This window comes from Hirundo rustica, chromosome 3 (genome assembly GCF_015227805.2).
Source record: "Hirundo rustica isolate bHirRus1 chromosome 3, bHirRus1.pri.v3, whole genome shotgun sequence".
In the NCBI taxonomy this organism is placed as follows: domain Eukaryota; kingdom Metazoa; phylum Chordata; class Aves; order Passeriformes; family Hirundinidae; genus Hirundo; species Hirundo rustica.
Genome location: NC_053452.1, coordinates 86091963 through 86115526, shown reverse-complemented (window position 1 = coordinate 86115526; position 23564 = coordinate 86091963). Strand labels below are relative to the sequence as shown.

Sequence of the window (23564 nt, the reverse complement as noted above, 5' to 3'; positions counted from 1 at the left end):
TCATTGTTCCAGTTGTAAAGGTATCCTGTAATCCATCCACAATGTTAATGTTGTAGTGCTCATATTGTTATATCTGCTAGTTCCTTACCCTGAAGGTAGTATGCGTTAGTGTGATTTTCCATGAGTGGTAGTGGAAAGTATGTCTTTAAATATGTCCTCTTTCTTTCCTTGTAACCTGTTAGAATGGAAATGGATCCATGTTTCTAAAAGACTGTCCCAATGATGTATTTGTCACAGCCAAAGGTTGTCTCTGTTGTTTCTAATTACTATGTATTCACATTTTAGTGATATTCCACGGATTCCCGAGACTTCCCACCCCCCATTAGAGTCTAGTGAGTACACACCTTGTTCCTTTCTTTAAGCATGATCATGTACTCAACAAAATTATTTCAGCTATGAAATTTCTGAGTGATGATCTGTGGAAATTGCATTGGCTCTAAGGTTTTTGCATGACAAAACTGAACGGGTTTTGGTTTTGTGTGTTATATTGGAAGCAATATGGATTTTATTAAACATATACAGATTTCCAAAGTTAGCAGAATTCTGTGTTTTCATTCCATATCTTATGTTGTCAGTACCAAAATAATTTACTTCGCCTAACATAAGAGAGAAAACAGGCATAGGGGACTGACAAGGGTACAAATGGTGTCAGGATTTCATCTCCTGCATCATGCAGTAAGTCCAGAGTTCTTGTTTCTCTGTTTTTTTAACAAGAAAACCTTGGTTAGGCCATTTTTTTGTGCATACTTCAAAAGACTGGTGTTCTTTTCAACTGTGCCATTTGAATGTTTTCAACCAGAGTATTTGAGGGCCATGGCTCCCAAACCTTTCCCATCTGAGCCTTTCCTGAGATGCCACTAGAAACCTTCCCTAGGACAGGGAAGGTGTGCTCACTTGTCAAAAGCTCATATCATGAATGAGGGCTCCGTTTCACTAGGGGAGAACTGATGATGTCCAGCAGTTGCTGAAATATCGTCCATGCCAGATTCATGTCCGGCATGTCTTCCTGTTAAAATTTCAGAGGCTACTGGGAGTATAATCCATACAACAGGTGTGGTTTATTCATCAAAGACTTAGGATCATAGAATCAGAGTACTTTGCATGGGAAGGGAGATGTGTAATTCAGGCAGAGAACAGTACTTTAATTTAAAACATCTGCTATGGTTTGTCAATGATGTATGAGGAACACTTTTTTTATATGTTATTTCAAGTAAACCAAATAATGACAGGTTTAACCTGGGATGTAGGGGTAAACAAGCAGTCTTCTCACTATGCTGTCTACATTAGCTTTATACAAATCAAAGGAAAAACAGTTCATAAGTTATCAAAATTTTGGATGGTAAGTTCACGTGTTTCTCATGTGGTTTTAGGTTCAAGTTCTTTTGAATCTCAGAAGATGGAAAGGCCTTCTATTTCTGTTATATCTCCGACGAGCCCTGGAGCCCTACGGGATGCACCTCAGGTCCTACCAGGGCAGCTTTCTGTGAGCATATTTTGTTTTTTTCAAGTTTTTAATGGAAATCTGTTAAGTGCTGGTCCCTCAGCCCTGCATATTCCCAAGGCCTATTGTGAGGCCAAGAGAAATGTTCAGTGTTGGTAAAGATTAACACTTTTCAAAAGTTTTTTGATACCCTCAGTATGCGCTAACAAGCCATCACTGTAATCATAGCAGACAAAATAATTTTTTGTCTTAATACACCAAAGAGTGCAGGAATTTACATTGAGAAGAGCCCACAAAAGTGCCTTGAAACTTGTAATTTTGTAGCTTCCGCATTGAAAATAGTTACTTTGCTGTACCTGTCCAGTAATCTGCAGATAACAAGCATAGTATCACTATTTTCTTTATGTTAGCATTTAAAGGGCTATATATTTGTTAAGCATCTGTCATGGGTTGGCACACTTTAATTCTTAGTTAGGGGGGAACGTGCAGTGTTTCCCTGTCAGGACCTTGGAATTGTTTTAGAAAGGACAGGGACCTATCAGGAGATAGGTTAGGATATTGGCCTTTAACCAATAACTATTGGATCTTTAACCACTGAGAATGTTGAATGCAACTTTGGGCAGTACCCATATAAATCCCGATTTTGTTCAAGTCAGCCCTTTTCCTCCTGGCCAGCTGAACATGTAACATTGAGTTGGGCCTGCTGCTTCCCCCCCGTGTTTTGTGGGGGCAGCTGGCCCGAGGCCTGGCCGGGCTCCATCAGCTCCCAGTGGGGGACGAGAGGTTGCAGCTTAACGTCAACTACTTTGAAAACTTCCCTGGAGCCCTGGAGCGGGGAGGGATCTCTGCCAGCCCCTGACAACAGCCATGGGCCCGGTTGGGCTGAGGCTGCCCCGATTGTCACCGAGGGGTGAGCAGGGCTCTTCCCCCCACCCCGGTGATTCCAGACGGAGAAAAAAAAGAGTAAAAAGAGAAGAGCAACAGGGAGAAGCCCAGCCGATCTGAGATACAGCAGCGGAGACATTGCTGCCCAGCAGAGAATCACATGGCCATTGCAGGCCTGGGCAGATTTAACCCTTTCTGGGCAACATGAAACTTCCAAGGCCTAACCCTTCCCTGAGAGGGAGAAGTAAGAGACAGAGTGGACATAGAAAAGACACCACGTGAATTCAGTGGAGCAAGAGTGAAAGAACTGATAAAGATTATTGGAAGGAGGGATTGACAATGTGGACATTTTTAACCAGATTTCTCATGTGTAAACTATTCAGAAATAGACTGTTTCTTATAGCATCTTAATGTTGTTTGGGGAAATGCTGGTTCTAGTCAGAGCTGGGGATTGATATGATTGAGATTTAATTCATAATTTTAAACCCCCTCACTCCTGGGGTTAAAGGAGGTCTTTATTTTGTTTGAGATAGAAAGAATTTTAGAGCTAGAAGAAGAGAATCCTTGTTTTTTACTAGAGGAAGCATTCTTAAATGGTACCCCAGATACACTGAGAGGCCCATAAGGAGCCAGGGGAAAGGCTGCAAATGGGTGGAACAGCACAATCTGGAAAAACTCCAGGCGGTTGCAGATTTGTGACATTGAGAGCCACAAGAATATTTTTGACTTGTGGTGAGTGTCTCCATGGGACTCTAGAGAGACTCGTCTCCCAAAGTAATGAAATATTGTGTTTAAATGGTGAAACTGACTGAAAATCACAGGTTGTATCTCTCTGTGTTGTTTATAAGAAAGTTAACAGTTTATTAAGGGAAGAGGAGAGTCTTTTGAAGTTTCATTTTGGGGTTTTTTTTCAACTTTTTTCCATTCTTTTAGTGTGTGTTAATAAAACTGTTTATTTTTAAGCTTAAACCTGTTTTGCTTCTCCTGATCTTCTCCCACAAAGAGACAGTAAACACTAAGACCACTACACTAAATTTGGCAAACAGAATTTGGCGAATGTGAAACCACTATGTTAATTGGTGTTTCCACCCCATTTTAACTAAAACCAGTACAGCATCACACTATTCAGTAATGCATTTTAATTTAGGTACATCTTGGAACTTTCTTATAATAATAATTGGAGTCCTGCTTATTAAATATACTGTCAGTACTTAGACTTTGTTTTCTACATTCTTTTATTTTTTATATTTATTATTTTTTGTACTTATCATATTAATTCATGAGTATACAGCAGGCTTAAAAATTTCATAACATTATGATTCTTTTAACAAATTATGTAGCTTTATATTATTGTTTTGATAAACATTTTGAAAGGGTTGCAAATCTGAGTAGATAGATTTCAACTATGCCTTGAGATTAGATGCAGGCAGAACTACCTATTGTAGCTTTTGAGATGCAGAGCTAAGATATGCTGGTTTAGGTGCATTTGCAGATCCAAGATTATGCAGTGAGTACAGTAAACAAGGTAAGTACCAACCAGGCACCATCATTTTATTCAACTGTGATAAATACAAATCTTGGGTGTATACCCTCATCTTTTCCATCTGACCTAATTAAATATTAAGGGATTTTAAATGCCATGTAGCTCATTGTCTTTGGGGAAAAAAAAAAAACAAAACAAAACTCTGTCACTTTAACATTGTGGTTATTTTTAATGTAATCTGAAAGTTCTGTTTCTTCTCCATTTTTAGTAATGTTTTCTGGTAACTTGATTCCTGTAGGTTAAACTCTGGTATGACAAAGTGGGACATCAGTTAATAGTAAATGTTCTACAGGCAACAGATTTGCCACCAAGAGTAGATGGACGCCCCAGAAATCCCTATGTAAAAATGTATTTTCTTCCAGACAGAAGGTAACAGTATTCCAGTTTAGAAAATTATGTTTTAATTTACCATGTATTGAATCAACTTTTAATGAATGCTTATGAAGAACTCCTTTTTTACAATTTTTTATAGATGGTTACAACAAAAAAAATTACACTTGAATCATGCAAGTCAGTATCAATTTAACTTTGTGGTCTTTTGTAAGAATGTGATCAACTGGGCTGAAAATGCTTTCTTCATTTAGGCATTATTGCTGAAGAGAAAATGAAAACAGTTGTGTGCTGATGAGTACATGGTACTTGCTTATTTAGCTCTATGAATAATTTACAAAAAATATTTATGTTTCAGTGATAAAAGTAAAAGAAGGACCAAAACAGTAAAGAAAAGTCTAGAGCCAAAATGGAATCAAACTTTTCTCTACTCACACGTACATCGTAGAGATTTTAGAGAACGAATGCTTGAAATAACTGTATGGGATCAGCCAAGAGTACAAGAAGAAGAGAGTGATTTTCTTGGAGAGGTGATGCATACAATCACATTTCTTCTGAGTTCATTGTTTGGTTTTGAGTACATATGCATATGTGTATTGTATATGTGCTTCCCTGTGTACCTTCAAAGTAAAATTGAAACCTTATGATTTTTCTGTTAGATTCTTATAGAGCTGGAGACAGCACTTTTAGATGATGAACCACATTGGTATAAGCTACAGACACATGATGAATCTTCACTACCTCTGCCTCAGCCATCACCATTCATGCCAAGAAGACATGTTCATGGTGGAGAAAGCACTAGCAAAAAATTACAAAGTAGGTCCAAGTTCCATTAAGGTCTCTTAAATTTTAAATTAGAAATGCTGGATATGGTGTAACAGTACCTAAATTCCAAATAAAATAAAAAATATACTGTTTCATAGTCTTTAAAAGTAATGGAAATGTGTGGCAGAAAGGCAATTTGAATTATGACATTATGACATGTCAGCCTCACAACTGTGACGTGTAACTTTCAAGTGTGTGAAAACTGCTGGAATTGATTTGGCTTTCAATAGCAAAACAAAATTGTTCAAAGATTTTTTTCATAAATTTATTTTTAAATAGAAAGATGATGTTTTTAATTATGGGATACTTTTAAAAATTAAAATATTTCATTTTTTATAAAGAAGTCATTAAAGACTTAAAAGGCTTTAAAAACACTTTTCAACATAAATTTAGTCTCAACCTCCAATGTGCTCATTAAAGTGTACTTTTGCAGAAAAGAGAAATTGTATTAATGTATTTTGGAGGTAGAGTTGTTTTACAGTTGAGTCTGATTTCAGGTTTGTATGAGGCATTTTAAAAGAAGGAGGTATTTCAATATTGCAATTTCTCTGTTCATTTAAATTAAGATTTACATAGAAATATGAAAGATGTAGGAGGTTATTTTAAAATACATTTCCAAGCTATTTTTATGATTTTTCAAAAACGTGGAAGGCATTCACTCCTGCCAATGCATAGGAAATTGGTGCACATTCAGGAATGAACTATAAATATGTAAATATTACTGCTGTAATTGCTGCATAGATGGTCAAATGGAGGATATGTATAGAGAGAGCAAATTAAAGGAGGATATGTATAGAGAGAGCAAATTAAAGGTTAGTTTTTGTGAGATATTTGAGCTTTTCTAAAAGCTGGCAGTGCTGTTTCCTCTTCCTCTCTCTCACCATATGCTGCCTCATCTCCTTTCCTGTTCAGCAAGCTGATTCAGCATATTCACTGAAGTAGCACAAAAGTGTCTTTTTCCTTTTCTTGAGTTTTGCTTTTGGAGGCTTAGTGAGATAAACGATCCTACTAGAGGATTACTGAGGAATTGAGGGGAAGAGAAAGGGAAAGGAGGCTGAAGTAGCTGTAAGATGGTAAATTGGCTCAGCTGTCCTGTGAAGCATCCGTTAGTCACTGTAGTTGAGTTCTCCGCTATTGTTTTGACTTAAAATCATCTTTTTGATTTCATTATTATGTTAAATGAGCATATTCTTACATATTATGACCAGATGTTCAGGTATTTGTTTACCTTACTGTTGTGCAGGATCTCGGCCAATCAGTGATAGTGACATCTCAGATTTTGATGTTGATGATGGTATTGGAGTTGTTCCTCCAGGTGCGTGGATGAACAGCATGGTCCTGCTTTCTTTTTCTTCTTTTTTGCTTGTTTGGATTTTTTTTTTTTCTTTATAATATTCTGGAATATTGAGGATACTGGTTTTGGAGAGTGCATTGTGGATTAAAGTCTTCCTGATTATTCCATGGTACCCATCCCATATCTGGTAAATTAAACATTCTACTATTCATTCATTTATATTTATTTTGCATATCACCTTTCATATGGGGACCACTGGTTGTTTCAAATTGATTAATTTTTTACTATGTAATGCTCCAAGCATTATTTAAAATGCAAATTGAATTTAAAAGACCCCCCACATTTTAAAATAGTTAAGATTTCGGTTTCTATTGAAAGCATTTTTTTATTATTATTTTGCTCTTCGCTTGAAACTAAGCTTTAATGCAGTCTCCCATGGACTTTATTGATAATGCATGGCTATAGATTAAGATGCATGTAGCATGGCTATATCTTTTATAGTTTCCATAAGCCTTCATAAACTATCATTACCCTAAATGTTCATAAATATTTACTTGTAGAAACTGCCATATTTGACTTTTAGTTCAGCATTCCTACATACTGAAAATCTTGAGGACTATCTTGGGTACCACATTCTTCTAGTTCGAATTCACTGCTGCCACAAGTTGAATAAATATGTTTCCCAATTGTCCCAAGCTAATTGAAGAGTCACTATGTCATTGCCAGCACTGTCAGTTTTTCTGTGGATCTTCCTGATGGAAACCATTGAATTAAATCATGGTGGGATTCAGAAAGCCTTCTATCTCATGATCTATGTTTAAAATAATCTCACAATTTATTTATCCACTATATAACTGTACAAATAAATCCCATGTCTTATTAATGCTGTATCATCTCGATATTAACTGAGACAAATTCTCCTTCCTTTGATGCTGATTGGGTTCTTTTCTTATTTTATATACTTTGCACCTCAGTCACTAAGAGAGAAATTCATTCATCTATGCCTAGCTATGATATTTGATATTTTTACATCAGCAGAGAGAGTGAGCATGAAAAATTAAATATAAATAATAGGCTCTAAATATTTTTCCTGGCTGACAGGAAGCATTCAAAGTGGTTCAGCTGCATGTATTGGACTTTGTTCAATGGGCCAGCATTTGAGTAAGTGATTCTTACTGGCATTTCATTGGACTTCATGCTCAGGTGTGCCTTTGATGAATGCACAGATCCAAACTTTCTCCAGAGATCACTGTAGAAAACAGCAGTATTTAATTTTTAGAACTGGATTTGCAATGATCTGGGAGTCTCCAAGTTAAAAATTGAAGGGCATAGCCAAGAAGCTTCTTCTGAAGTCCACCTAATCAGAAACATTCTGCCAGTTCACTCAACCAAGCACAAATTTGTCCATTTTGAGTTTAATTGATGCATTTGTGTGGCAGTTCTAAGTGGAGTTCATCTGTTCGTGATTCCTGTGTGAAGTGGATATGCATATAAGTGTGTGGGGTTTGTTTGCATATGCAACCTGAATTCTTGAAAGGAAGTTCGACTTTAGGCACAGGGGCAGAGAAAATTTGAGTCGTCAGGCACAATTCTATGAAGGCCGAGACAGTGTATGGAAATGTGGTTTGCAATAAGACCTGGAAGAGTTTTCTGGTCCCAATGTCTGTTGAATTGTTTGAGAACCTTAGGTACGGATTCACAAATGTGACTGGAGGTCAAGTTCACATATATGCATTTCTACCCTCCTGTCCAACCTTCTTAACTTGCTTCATTGCTAAATTGTTAAGCCTTTGGACTGCTCCCTTCATTTCCACTGAATGAATAGTGCATCTTCTTCATAAATAGACACCTTTGTTAGTTAAAACTAAGTTCCATGCAAGTTCCTTGTTTTTCTGCACGGCCTTTACCCCGGCCTCCTCCTGCCCTTCCAGTACCATGGTTTGCACCAGAGTGCACCCCAGCTCTTGTCTCGTTCAGATTTCTCACACATTATCTTGCACAGTGTGCATGTGGGAAGGAACAGAAAATATCCATATTTCCCTTTAATGTAGTGTGGTGATGCACCCTTTTGGAAGAGCCTTTATTGGCTTCAACCAGATTAGTCTAGTTTTAAGATATTCCTTCTCAAGAGAAGTAAGAATATCAAAATTGAGTTTACAACATTTGACACATAAGAAAATATTTCCCTTTAAAGACCTGTCCAAGCTGTAGGCTGCCAGCTTCCCCAGGAGAATCTGGGGAAACAGTGTACAAGATTTTAATAAGTTAAAATAAACAACATCCACAGCCTTTCCCTCATCCACTAAGACAGTGACCTTGTTGTAGAAGGAGATCAGGTTAGTCAGAGAGAATCTTCCTGGAAATTATTAATTTTTTCTTTTTCCTGAAGTATTGAGGAAAAAAAATGAAGTTATTTAACCCCCTTAATATCTCAAGATTTTCACAAAGGTTATTGTTCATTTTCTAATAAATAAACACATAACTACAAAATGTTAAAGCACAGAATTTCATTTCATCTCCATGCAAGCTAAAAACATGAAGGAAAATAGTTTTGCTAAATTAACTAACCTTGAAAATCCTTAAAACTATAGTTTCAAATTTTTCACCAATTGCTAAGGCAAATGCAGTATTAGAATTTAGTAATAACAAAGAAAACTATTTTCCTAGACATTTCAGCATCTGCAAAAAATAATTTCTTGTCAGTGAAAGTAATAATTGTTACATCAAAAATAGTGGTACTTTAATAAATTCCAAAATATTTTAAGAAAAGTATTTTTCCTTGTCATATCACTAATTAAGAAATCTTATCTTTCATGTAATTATACCACCCTCATTTATTAGTAGCACCTCGCAGTGTTATACATATCTTTTTTTTAATCAGCGCTTAGATATGTTAATAAAAGTTTATATCAACAGCTGAAAGTAATTTGAAGCTCAGGTTTAACAAAAATGATTTTGACAGGATTTTTGTGGTATACTGACATCCATTCACACAAAGAAAATAATCTTTTAAGTCCCTCAACCTCTGCATGAGAGATTCTCAAGTCTCTTTAGTAAGTTTGTTATCCTGAGCTGTTCTTAAACCAGTCACTCTGTGTCTGTGTTGTACTGGGCATCCTGGTACTCCATAAGGGTCAGTGAAGGTTTTAATAAAAGCTGAACATGTTCTGAGACCAATCTGTTCAACCAAAGCTTCAGTAATATCTTTAATTAAAAAAAAAAAAAAAAAAGAAAACAAAAAACGCTGATATACACTTGGCAATATCTCCAGCGGTAATTTTAACAAGCTGCATTGTTTATGCTATGGGTAAATTCATAAAACTCTTCAGAGCAGTTTATTTTTCTATCACATGTAACCTGTATAAATGTATTTGCCTTACTCCTGTAGCAGCAGAGTGACATCAGTACAATTGTCCTTGTCCTTGTCTGTATTGTCTTTAAGAAAAAAATAATATAATTCTGGTATCAAATGTTAGAACCATTTTTGTCACCCGTCCTGCATTCATTTCCCGTCACACTTGACAGTTTCCCATGAGCAACTGAGAAACTTCTGCATAAATTACCATCAGCTTGGTTGCTGCTATCATGCTGGTCCATGCGAGTTTTTCTCTGCTCACCCTGAAGAGCACAGAGCCTTTGTATTTGAGAATATGAGGAAATGTTACTGTTGCAGTCACTGTCATGGTCATTGTGAAAGTATGAGTGTGATTTGACCAGTTTGACAATTCTTGAATTGATACTTGGGATAAGTATGAATTACTGTCTCTGTTCTGTAAGCTTTGTGTACACACACTGCTAAGGTATCGTTCCCAAGATAGCTTGGCTATGCAAAAATATAAATGCATATTATATAAATATAAAATCATCTTTCTATACTAGACTTCTGAGTTACAGGATAATCCTATGTGGAGTTTTTTAGGGAGACTGGAAATGCTCTAGAAATGTATTTTAAATTTAAATTTAAATTTAATTTTAATTTTTTTAATTTAAATTGTATGTATTTGAGTACAATTGCCTAAAGATTGGAGAAAAGTTTAGGATTTCTTTGGTTTTAGTGTTTAATATAGGTAAACTGCTCTTCGGGTAGAGATTACAGGATTTTTTATAACAAAAATTTTTTGGAAAATGAAATATCTTTTTCAAAATGCAGCTTAGATTTAGTTATCCTGGGAAAGAGAATACATTCAGCTTTTGTCATATATTTTTCTTCCTCTAACAAGCATCTAGACATTTTCTGCAGCAATCCTGGTTGGTGAATCTGCATTGAAGTCCTGAGGGAGTCCCCATTTTGCTCCAAAATTTGCACCCAATCCTTGTCCTGAGATCAGGGAGATCCTCATGTGTTTTTATTATTTTATTACAGAACTCTAAACACTTTTTTGGCATGTAAGGTACTCCAGCATCACAACATATCAAAACCTGCAGAACATTGGAGTCCTACTTTGTTAAAAGTTGACAAACCCCAGTAAATAGGTTCCTGCATGTTTGTCAACTTTTAGAGGCCATTAGGATACATTGGTAAGCTCTTACATTTTGGGAAAAAAGTGTGAATGCTTCTTTGATGTATGTGGTCAGGGTTCAAACTTGCAGCTAAAGAGGTTATTAAATGTCATTGAATACATGACCAGGCCTAATACAGACTCTGTATACAGGGCACACTTTTAAAATACAGACTGTGTAATTTGGTAGAAGACCAGAGAGGAACAAGAAGAATTACACAAATTATATAAAATATGAAAATAACCCCAAAATTAAAATCTGGTAGTGAGGTCTATAAAAAGTGCAATTTATATAATTTAATAAACTTCTCCAATTGACAACTGAGTGACAGAATCATAGTCTTTTCCTGCATGAAAAGATTTCTGATATAGGCTGGCTCAAAATTGCACATTACAGTAACTTTAATGCTAGACAAATTCAAAGAAGAAAAATTAATATTTTGATACCAACGCAAGAAGTTGTGAAGTGATTAAAGGATTATTTAAGGGATGTCTTTCTATATCATTAAGGGATTTTCTGTCAAGGACTTCTTGTAATCTCATTTAAATGTCTAGAAATGAGCAAGTGAAGTATGAGCAGATCTCCTTAGGCTCTTTGGGAAAGATGACAGGTAACTTTTGAAAGCTGTTATCTTACTCAGCTTCATTGTCTGTTTTTGGATGGGAGTCAAAATGTATAAGAAGGCAAAAAGTGTGTTGCATAGAAAAAGGCACAAGAATATTGAAATATTGAAAATGTACTAACATTATACTGATTTTTTTCCTTAATCCTATTTAAAAATACTGCAAGAAATTTTGCTGCTTAGTCATAGTATTTGACAAAAATATTCTGCATAGTATGCAACACCCAATATTCAGTACAGTATACTCTAAATCCTAATAGTTTTTTTAAGTAGGTGGCTTTGGCCAAGTTTAGTAGGAGAACATCTTTGTGTTTAACTGAAACAAGTGGCAGAAATATGCTTTATATATGAGCAGCCCTGTGTGAGTCTGTGCTGCTGTATGCAAACATGGTTTCTCCGTTTTTTAGGTGAGGTAAACCTGCACTATTTAGATTCCTTTCGAAGATTTTTTATATACACAAAATACCCAGAATATTCTTCCCCAAGTAAGAAAACTGCTCGACATCTTCCAGTACATCCAAAAGTCTCATTTTTTCAGTTTCTGTACATGTAGGCATTTAAAGGTAATGCTAGTAATTTATTCTGCATGATACATCAGGATGTACAACAGCTGAATGATGACCCAAAAGTTGTGTAAGCATTTGGATACATGCTCCTGGAAGACTAGCCATCTGAATGACATCTTTCTAAACCCAGACCTTTATTCTCTAATTGCCTTTTGTTACCCTCTTGCCAGTAGGTTATAGGTCTAGTACTAGAGAAGGTAAATCCACAACGCTAACTGTGCCAGAACAGCAAAGAACAACAACACATCATCGTTCACGTTCTGTGTCTCCTCACCGTGGTGACGATCAGGGCAGGCCCCGTTCACGTTTACCAAATGTGCCATTACAGAGGTAGGCATCACAAGTGAAACTCAGCATGCTTTCATGTTTCCATAATGTGTCATTATTAAATTTTCTCTTGTTCAGGATTTTTCACTATTTTAAAGCTTGGGTTTTGTATCTAAATTTATTGGTGCAGTATTTGAACTAAATATATGCTTTTATTAGTCACTCAAGAGTACTCATGGGAAGAATCATATCTTTGTAAGACTTACTGTTTTTACTCATGTTTTCTCTCTGATTCATCGTCTGTGTACCATAACATACATAGGTTTGGATTTTTTTTTTTTTTCCAGTCAGTGGCCAAATCTTCTATGAAACCACTTAAGTATATTTGTTGGGTAATAGTGGCATGTATAAATTGCATAATTTTTAATAACATTGTTTCAGAAATCATGTATTAATAATTTAAGACTGAAAACTTCCTTCAATCAACTTGTACTGTGATCCATTGTAATTCATGAGGAAATAAGATTATCATACATATTTCTGCTTTTCAGGAGTTTAGATGAAATTCATCAAATGAGAAGATCACGTTCTCCAACTAGACACCATGATGCCTCCAGAACTCCAGTTGATTACAGATCCAGAGAGATGGATAGTCAGTATTTGTCTGATCAAGAAAGGTACATTGTCAGCCTGAACGTGGAAAAAAGTTTAGAAACATCTTTGTCAGTTTGCCTAATTTTAAAGGTTTCATTAGAAATGTGACTGAATGCAATGAGGAAGGGAGAGAATTCATCATAACTGATAGATCTAGTACCACTGTTAAATTATATATACCTTTTTTTTTAGGTAAAACTGTGTACTGAGTTGACAGTAACTGGAGGCATCTAGAGTTCATCCTAGATATTCTACTGCTTTTTCCTAAATAAAGCCCAGAGATTTTTGCTAGAAAGTCATACATCTTCATGTATGCCCTAGCTTGTCTTGTAATGTACCAGAATTTACCAGTTATTCTGGCTAGCAAAATACCAGACATGAATTCCTCCTAGCTGGGAGTTGGATGCTTGCTGGTTTGGATTCATATGTTTATAAATTTTGGACATCTATGGATGCAGTCTCGCAACAGCTTATGTAACATTCTGGTGAACTTTGTACATTACCTAGACATAGTAAGGATACTTACTATGCAGTATTAGTTGTAGTGTGCAAAAATTTCCAGTCTTAGATGTGTGACACATACACATCTCTCCCTGGAATACACAGTGTGGCTACACTCAAAGAACACTTGGCCTTTCTAGTAGGCACTGTTTTCAGGTGTCTAGGAATGATATTCTGATAAAATGGAAAAAAAATAGAATTTCTGTGTAGTTTATAGCTTCAAAAAACTTTTATAAAAGTATTTCAGCTCAGCAGTTTTGAAGAATAATGATGACAGCCACACAGATTATCAATCTTTATAGGATGTTGTTTACTTTAAAAAAATCATATAACTAGACTATAATAGCAAATTTACCCTCCAGATAAGATCAGTTGTCATAGTAATGTCGTGATTTCTTTTCCTTGGCAGTAAGTAACTACTTTTAGAACTGAGTATAAAAAACCCTTTCGCTATAGTCCAGTAAATTCGATATGGAACATACATTTCATAGTGGAATGAAAACATGTAAAGATTAAATCATAAAAATCTCTGGAAATCTTTGGCAGTTTGGAAGCAACATAAAGACTCAATAACAGGTGGCTTTTGCAGTTCAGCTAGTTCAGTTTTCTATTTTTGCCTGTTTAACTTTTGTCGCATGTAACATAGGTGTGGGAATTAAAAAGTTATATGGTACATTTGAAAACTCAAATTTATAGGCAAGAAGTGTGTACAGAATTGACTAAGTTGGATTTTTGTACTGAATTTTCTTTCAGAGGTGAATTTAAATTGTCTTTAAATATAGTAGTCAGATTAATAGTTAGGATAATTCAAGTAATGTCCACTTGTTGCATATTTTTTCTGTTATTATTTTGGGCAGTGATATATTCAAAAGATTCCTAAAGATACTTATTGAATAGATTTCTTATTCGTCAGATTTGAAGAGAAAAAGGCTTTAAAAAGTAGCTTTTATCAGTATAAATATAGACAGTTAACTGTCTAGAAATTTCTCTTTTAGTAAAGCATCAAACCTAAACCTAACTGGTGATATATTCATGGACTAAGTTTGGAAAGGAGCTGGGTTTACACTGAGCCTTCTTGGGGGTGAGCAATGGGCTGCTGGATTTGTACAGAGTCAGGAAAAACTTTTTTTCGGAAGTTTAAAGATCAGACGTGAAGGATGTACATGACTTATTTGCAGGATTTAAAAATGGGTCTAGGTACCTAGGGTCCTTGGACAATAATCTTGTCTGCAGTGGTCTCCTTTTCCCCATTTTCCTTTTCATCTTTTCCCCCAGATTTTGTCCTTTGTGAAGGCAGTTCAATTCTGGCAGGTTTTGCCAGCTTTCAGTACAAAAGAATAGCATCATATGAAAGATCCAAACCAGGTTTTGTTGAGAAAGATCCTCTGTCACATCCAAGAATTTAAAAACCCAACTGCATTAACTATTATGTATTAGTGTCAAGAGCAGTATAGATATTATGTGTAGTGCATTTCATCTCAACCAAGTAGCAAGTTCACATAGATATCTAATATAAACTTGGCTTGGAAGCTGAGGAATTACCCGACAATTGCGTACCAGCAATTACAGCTGATGATTAGTTTTGATAGTTTGTATGATCTGTTACTGGTTCAAAATCAATGTCAAAAAATAATATAGGTCTTTGTAAAAACAGTTACTACCACTCTGTTACAGAAGCATCTGTCACAATAAATTTCCAGTGAAACCTCTTTGTCCACTTCAACAGTTTTATATATATATATATATATACACACATTTATACACACATATATGAATATATATAAACTCTTATTAAAAGCTTTTTATTAAGAAATCATTGTCCAGTTTTCAAGAGCATGGCACTATTTTTTTGTTTATTTGTTTCTTTTATTCCTAAGTAAAATCTATTAATTCTGAGTATAGAAAACATTTGTTCGAGAATAGTAATCTGTACTTTAAATGTCTCCCAAACCACACTTAATTTATCAAAGAACTGCATATTCTCACAATATTGATAATCTTGATGGATTATTATTAAAAAAATATTTATTTGTTTGTTTGTTTATTTATTTTAACTAAAAGATTTCATGGTGGATTTGTTATATCACTTTTCAATATATCTTTTTTTATTAGTGTTTGCTTTGGGTCAATTACAGTAGATACTCTTTGGTTTAGGAGAGGTAGATATTAACAAAGTACTCTATGATTTCATGTGGACTTTGCATCTACTTTGCAACTCTATGGAAAATAGTAACTTTTTTCCTAAAATCTATAGTTGTTTGTAATTTGGAAACATGCATATAAATTCTGTCAGTCCTCTGAGCTTATGAATAGAAATTTTGCTTAGAAAGAGAATTTAAAAATTCAGTTCAACTCTAGTACGTATTGTTGCATCAAGCTAGTGGCTACAGATGTAATTAAATCTTACATGACTCCCAGGCCATTATTTCAAACTGCCCAGTTTAGAATTTTAGATAAAGAATGCCTATAGTATATAAATGAAATAGATCATTTTATAATGGCATGTAGTGTGAAACACATTGAACAACTGCTGCTTTATCTGTTTTGTAATATCTTCTCTCTTTTTTTTTTTTTTCTTTTTGCCATAGTACTTCATGGGATTCCTGGCTTCTTTTAAAATTAGCATGTTTCCATGAAGCTTACCTTTAATTTCATATTTTCAATGATAGGAGTTTTGGAGCTTGGTCTTTCTGATTGTGTTGAAGTGCATAAAACTACTGGCTTAATTCAAGGGATATTTCATATCATAGTCATATTTACCATAGGCATAAATATGCATTAATTTTACCATCTTGCTGGCTATAGTATGTGTTTGGTTACAGTATAAGAAAAATAGAATAGATGGCTGATTTTCCTTGATTTGAAAGAAAGAAATAAAAAGTCTGATGGCTTATTAGCATTTTTGTTTGTTTCTTTAGGATTGTCATTACAAAAAACTTTTAAGAGCTATGAGTCAGAGTTTATGTTTGGCCAAGCACAATATTTCAAATTAACATATATTTTTGATTTTCCCTAAAGGGTGACTGGTTATTCTTTCCATTAACCAATCTTCACTAAATCATTTTCAAACCTCCACTGCTTTTACTTGTATGATTTTGCAGCTTAGGAAGCCACAAAATCCAACATAAAACAAACAACAGGCATCTTTCTTTTTTTTCCTAAAGCAGTTCTCCATTAATTAGTTCATGAGAAAGGAGGTTATTAGAAAACTGTAGCCATTTTATGTATTTGTTTTGTCATGAAAAGCTCTGAAAAAGTAATTCTGAATTTTAATGAAAAATATCACAGAAGGAGGTGCCACACTAAAATGAATTTGTTGAAAATATTAATTACATGCATTTTTTGACTCATATTTTTTGAGACATGCAGTCTTATCAGACTGTCTGGGTGAATGCTTCTCATTTCTTTTTATGTTTTCATTTGCTTATATCATTGGCATAACCCATGTCATCTAATGCTTCATAACTATATCTGTTTCACTCACCACCCATCCTGTCTGTGCAGTGAGCTTCTTATGCTGCCCAGAGCAAAGCGAGGAAGAAGTGCAGAGTGCCTACATACCATCAGGTAAATACAGGAATGTTGGAATCATGAACTCACCTGATTAGTTTTCCATACTTTGTGTCCCCAGTGTTTTTTCCATGGTGGTATTTAGTCCCAGTAAATAAAGAACTTCCAAGTCCATTGTGATCCAGATGTCAGTCGTTCTTTTTTGTTTGTTTTAATTCAGATTCAGATGTGTACCTCTGTTTTTGAACCACAGTAGTAAGGATTAAAGGAGTTAAAGAAACTTTGGTTTTGCACTTGTATGTTGTGGTAGATTTTCTGTCTAGTCACAAAAGTCCTGATCTGCCAATGCATGACAGCATTGTAATAATTTCAAACTTTGGTTTTTTCATTGGTTTTGTTTTCTTTTATTTGGATTTTTATTTTTATATGACAGCCATGCACAATTAAACAATCTTTGCTCTTTGTGACACCTAATCTCATGCTGATTTAGTCACTTGCAGAGGAATAAATACTGATTTACAAGGGCCTACTGGAAGTCCGAGATTTGAGGTGTTTTGTATTACTTGTTTTTGAATCTAAAAATTTTTCTATAAAATGGATTCACATGTAAACTTTGTAGTTTGGACCCATCTACAGTCTTCATTGATCTCTTGTTCCAAAGATTAGAGCTCCCTGTCTTACCATTTTCCAGTGTTATGAAACTAAACAGGACTGAAATATCTTTATCTAAAAATTCAAAGTCTGCTCCCCCACCTTTTTTTTCCCACTATGTCTGCTAACCTTGTTAAAAATCCATGACGTTGTGTAGAACATCTTTCATTTTCAATAAGTAAAAATGTAGGTTGAAGTTAAAGTAGTGAACCATTCAACTAATTCAGCCGGGTAGTTGTCCTTTGTCCGTTCAGAATCTAGGTGTTGATGAGAGTTTTGTGTCAGTGCTAAATGTTTAAAATCATCCAATGTTAAACCATGTAGTCTTGTGCCATTATTCATTTACTTAATGTAGGATTTTCTCTTACAAAGTACTGTTTATTTTTTAAAATGTCTTGGTTTGCTTTAATTTTCGTCATCAAATTTGAAGCAGTATTGAAGATACTGTGATACGGTTCTGTTATAAAGCAAAGTAGTATAAAACTAAAATAATTAATATGTGCGCTTTCAAAAAAAATCTGCATCAGTGAAGCTGTTAAATTAAGTTTTTATTATCACTAGAAATATCTTCATTCTCATACTTCAGCTAAAAAGGTTTTTTCCCTCAAGATTTTAGGTTTTAGTTTTTAATAATCTATTTAACTTCTTGTTATTTTATGTCTGTTTATTGTCAGATAATAGCAATTTTTCCTGCCTCCTTCCCGTGTCCTTTTTGCTCCATCTTCTGTAGCTTCAACCTCTTCCTGCCCCCAGCCCTGTGCTTCCTCTTTTTTCTCTTAAAGATTATGATTGTCATTATAAATTTTCAAATACTTTGCTTGAAGTTTCAATTGATGAGGTAGATACTGCATTATAAACTTTTGGTGCACTTTGCCCAGCCATTAGCTTTCCAACAGTTTGACAAATCTGCCAAATCAGTCTGGTCACAGCAAAAAGTTGTGGGAGGATAGTGATAGAGTTAGGTAAGAGCTAACGGTCAGAACCTACGGTCCTTTCTTGCCTTTTTCTTTATTCCATTTATTGTTATTGTATATTTATGATCAAAAAAACCCAAAAAATTCACCCTTTAAAAGTAATAGTAGTGGTATACTATAAAACAGGATGGTACTTATAATGTATTTAAGGTGAATATAAAAGCAATAGATGACAATAGAATAATCCTTTTAAATTTAACTCTGAGGCTTATATGCCCCAATTCCAAATAATACCCCAAACCTGGCAACATACATTCTTGAAAGAATAGTTTTGAAAATAGTCTCAGCAAAATTTTGTTCTGTGCCATCTTCTGTCCTTTTTTATTTTTAGCGGCCCGACATTTATTCACATCAGAAATTTTATAAGGTTTTATCCTTATTTTCTAGGCAGCTCACTGAACAATGGTTTAGTTAGTCCTTGAGACAGCTTCAGCTTAAAATGTGAAAGAAAGGTAAATGGTTCATGTTAAATGAAAGAAATTAGGTAGTCCAAGCTACAAAGATATATGGTAAGTTTAATGCACCAGTTTGGAATACTAGTCCCAGCTGTCCATCTCTCTGTATGCAATTATTGACTAATAGCAGAAATGGTGGAAAGATGTGTAGCTATGCTATTGATTATAGGTTGTCACATTCCATGTCTTAGATCACCCCTACTTTGATTGGTAATATCTGCTCATATGTTAGGATTGGCCTGATGGCAACCATTCCTTTATTCCTCCTTTGCAACGTTACAGTGACCTCTGATAGAGAAGTCACCAGTGGTGACCACTAAACCCATACAAGGGTCAAAGCTCCTCAGTTAAATCCCTCAGGGTTTTACAAACACTGATATTTCCAGGCAGAGAGTTGATTCATCTGTCTGTGACACAGCCAGGTTTCTAATGTTGATCCTGCTGTGTTTTGGTCCAAGGCTTAAAAGGAATCAAAATATCCTTTCAGGACAGACTGTTCTTGATGCTGCAAAACCCTCAAGCCTGCTGGTTCTTCTCATAGTTCCATAGTTGTGCCCTATTAGGGCATGTGAAAAGTTGTTAGAAAGTTGTTGTTAATCCTTAGCCATTAAATGGGCGTAATTCCCATTCAGCAGCCATTAATTTTCCTTTTCAGCAGCCTTTAAATTTTCCCTAGTTCGTTGGGTAGAGCTGGCTGATAAAAGAAACATTTCCTTCTCTAAACTATGATGATACTAGACAGTTCTCATGTAACACCTTAGTGCTGCTGTGCTGGCTGATGAAGTACCTCTCCTAAGTTTTTTTATTAGCTTATAATTAATCACATTTAATTACTGCTAAATTTTGAAGCTGATACGCCACATTCGAAAGACTTTCACATTCAAAAAAGCCAGATGCTAATATATCTGTAATTAAATTTTTGGTATATATCCCTGTTTAAGCAAGACTTTCATGCTTAGCTACTGAAGAGATTAAAATCTCTGCAGGTCTAAGTAAGGCATCACTGAGAGAAATAAAGAGTGAATTTAATATCAACCTAAAACAGTTGTATATTTTAATTAAAAATATCTATAAATAGAATATATATTACTTCAATTTCAAGAAATCATCTGAGTTGTACTAGTATTGGCATAAATTAATGCACTTTATTAAGAAAAAAGTTAATACAAAATTTTTCCCCCAGATAGCTGTGACAGTACTTGAGAAAAACATATAGGAAATATCTGCTCCTACAGCTATACAATATAATAGAATATTATGCATTTATTTTATGGTCATTTATTTTATGGTTCTGGTCAGTCTTGGCTTGCCTTTATCTGTTTTTTTTTTATTTCTGGCATGTTTTTGTGTTGTCCTGTGTTCTTTTCTGACCTACCACATTCAAGAAGTACTGTTAGGCACTATAAAACATTGCCACCCAAGATGCCTTTACTAGAAAATGGTACTTATTGGAATCTGTACAGGTAAGAAGTGTTTAGAGTCCCCTTTACGTAGTTAGCTTCTTTTTAAAAAACTAAATAGACTTCCCTTTTTAAAGAAAAAAATAACAAAATGTTTCATACATATTTGTGACTGAGAGATAAGAGATAAAATCCTAAAATAACTTTCATCTAATTGTTCAAATTAACACCTAACTAAACTAAACTAGTTTTTATTAGTTCACGTTGTCTTCACTGTTAAAATTATGTGTTATATGTTTTTCTTTATTACATTCTTTTGTTTATGTATGAGATTTCTGTTACATGTTAAATTTATTTTCATTTTGTTTAAATAATTTTAATTTACAAAGCTCAACTCTTCCTGCATGTGCTAAGACCAAATCCGTGATTAGACAGGATATTTCACTCCTTCATGATTGCCTTAATTCACGAATATCGAAATTTGGAGATGATCTACTGGTTAGGTAAGACACTGAGGATTAATCCCCCCACTTTTTTGGTATCTAATATGGATTTTGCAGAATAAATGAGGTTCACTCTAAAGGGATTTCACATGACATATAGTGGATCACATTCTTTTATGTTGGCTTAAGACTTATTGCTGTTAATAAGGATATAACTTTATTGTTTGGTATTTCTCATTCCACTTTTCTTACAAGTGGATTCTGTTCTGTCTCCCTCAGTTTTAAACATTTTTTTGATACTTGCTAAAAATTTCTAGCAGCCTTTTATTTGCTTTTATTTTCTAAACAAACCTTGACACTATCATCCAGTCAACTCTTTTATGTTTTCCTTAATTAAATCATTGTGGTTCTACATTTTCTGTAAAAAGAGCATTATTTTATGAGTTAATATCTAACATTGTATTCCTTTCTTTGTTTTCTTTTTCTTTCTCTTCTACCATTGGATGCAATGCACTGGCACTAGTGAACTGCAGCCCTCCCTTGACAGGGCTAGGAGTGCTAGTACCAACTGCTTGAGACCAGATACTAGTTTGCATTCACCAGAACGAGAAAGGTATAAAATAAAAACTTATGAATTTCTTGTCATCTGTGCTGGTGATCTTTATAAGTTTCGTTTTTCTTCATATGAGTATTCCACATTCTTGTACATTCTTGTCTCCTTTGGTATTTGTAGACATTTTTGCTCCTATATTCATGTATGTCATGTAAATTGTGTGTTGGAGTTTATAACTGCTTCTGGCTACTTCCTTTGTTTTAGTTCAAGCTGATGTTCATTGTTTACAAAAGTCCTCAGTATGCTGATAATAGCATTGCAGTGTTAAGTATTTTGAAACTATGACTTGGTTGTGAATCTTCATCATCATTTGCCAAAAAGCTTTACATCTGTTTCTTGCTTGTTCTGTGGGCTGCTAATAAAGTGGCGGCATAAATTAGAAAGTAAAACAAAACTCACATTTCAAACCAATCATTACTGGTATATTTTTTACAAAACAGCCAAACATTTCTTTAACCTGCTGTGTCTGCTTTTGCAAGGCAGATAACTGCATTGTTTTTGTTTTTGTTTTTGTTTTTGTTTTTGTTTTTGCTCTGATATTATGTTAAGGTTTACATAAGTCTTAAGACATGTTTACAACTTAAATGAAATATTATTGTGTCACATACATTGTGCAAACATGTTGTGGATGCTTTCTGTACTTCTACAATTACAATAACTTGATTCAAAATTTTAGGTGAATCAAATACTACAGGTGTAAAAAGGGTGATCCCTTAAGAGAATTTTTCATCATTACCCATGTTTTTGGCTAAAGAATTATACCATTTAGACTGAGATTTTTGGCTCACTAAGGGCAATAATAGGCTCCCTTGCAATGGGAATAGGACAGAATTACGATTTCATCTGTGCAGTATGATCACTATTTAACTAGTATGGAAGTAATAGTGCTTTTTCAGTCGATACAGTGTGGTGGTTGCAACAGTTGTGTTACTTTCTTTATTGTGGGACAGGATGTGTGAAGAAAGGCACTAAGAATGCACTTTTCTCTTTGAGATAGGGTTTTGCCTGAGGGGTTTTTTTTTTTTTGCCTATACTTTCTTCCCACTTCCTACTGTTCCTTGGCTGGAACTGTGCTCTCCTTATGTTCTGCTGAGGTATCCCTGATGGATATACAGTAGTTTATTCCTTTTTAAGTCTGAGCTCAAGACATTATAGATAATATGAACATGGTTTTTAAAACAAAAATATTCAGCTGACATAGAGCCACTCAGAATGAAATACAGGTATTTTTCCAGATCTTTTAAAAAAATATTTTAACATATTAATAACTGAGTGCGTGCATATATACAGCTGCCTTCATCTACAAGCAGTTACTTAATATAATTGTATATAAACATGAGCAGTGTGTTCTGTACTTAACTTCAAGATTCCACCCATCAAGTTGAATATTCAATGAAACACTAACTGGTAATTATAAACTATCTAGTAAAAATTTTATAATCAATACTACATCTGTCCTGATGTGAAGTAGTTCTATTATGTCTTTAGAATTCACGTCCAGGAACCTCTGTCCACTGGGCACTATGCAGAATCGGCATAATTTTGCATGAGCTCCTCATGAAGGAAAGTGTTTAGTCTGTATTAATGGCCTCTGTTGCTACTAAACAGGTGGTTTTGCCAAATTGGTGGGTCTGATCCAGAAAAAATTTACCATCACCGTGAAATTTTTTCTTATATTTTAGAAGTCCTAAATCTGAGGTTTTGACTTGGGATCCTTAATTTCCTTCCTTAAGGGAATTTATTTCCTTGATAGTTTCATTGAAAAAAATAATATATGTGAAAATAATAAGATATGTGTGGCTTTGACAGAGGATTTTTCTTCCTTTCTTGTGACACAGAAGATTTTCCTATACAGCCCAAATTTTGGAGGAGGATATTAATTTAATATATAAACCTCACCAAATTAATCCGTTTATTTTTGGGAACATAAATTTTAGATGATTTAATTCTCCTCTGTTTAATGTGGAATCTTCTTACACTTGTACATGGAGTTAGTAATCAGTTGCATGTGATGATAGAGGAGTCTTTAGTCTAAAGAATACAAAATTAAGTTCAGGGTCTGTAGAAAGCATTTTGGCTCTGTGCTAGAC

At 34.6% G+C, this 23564-nt stretch overlaps 1 protein-coding gene across 11 annotated transcripts in view; it reads left to right on the top strand.

Moving 5' to 3' along the window:
* Positions 1 to 23564, top strand: part of RIMS1 (regulating synaptic membrane exocytosis 1) — a 299234-nt gene that overhangs the window by 186242 nt on the left and 89428 nt on the right. For 2 of the 11 annotated variants that reach the window (XM_058419952.1, XM_040060039.2), the window contains 12 exons: positions 286 to 332; positions 1371 to 1483; positions 4108 to 4238; positions 4558 to 4729; positions 4859 to 5015; positions 6268 to 6339; positions 12177 to 12336; positions 12825 to 12950; positions 16933 to 16995; positions 20404 to 20481; positions 20808 to 20921; positions 21385 to 21474. In XM_058419952.1, the coding sequence (XP_058275935.1) occupies positions 286 to 332; positions 1371 to 1483; positions 4108 to 4238; positions 4558 to 4729; positions 4859 to 5015; positions 6268 to 6339; positions 12177 to 12336; positions 12825 to 12950; positions 16933 to 16995; positions 20404 to 20481; positions 20808 to 20921; positions 21385 to 21474 (1323 nt within the window). The remainder of the gene's footprint in view (positions 1 to 285; positions 333 to 1370; positions 1484 to 4107; positions 4239 to 4557; positions 4730 to 4858; positions 5016 to 6267; positions 6340 to 12176; positions 12337 to 12824; positions 12951 to 16932; positions 16996 to 20403; positions 20482 to 20807; positions 20922 to 21384; positions 21475 to 23564) is intronic. The other 9 variants (XM_040060041.2, XM_040060045.2, XM_040060046.2 and 6 more) reach the window with 7 other exon arrangements.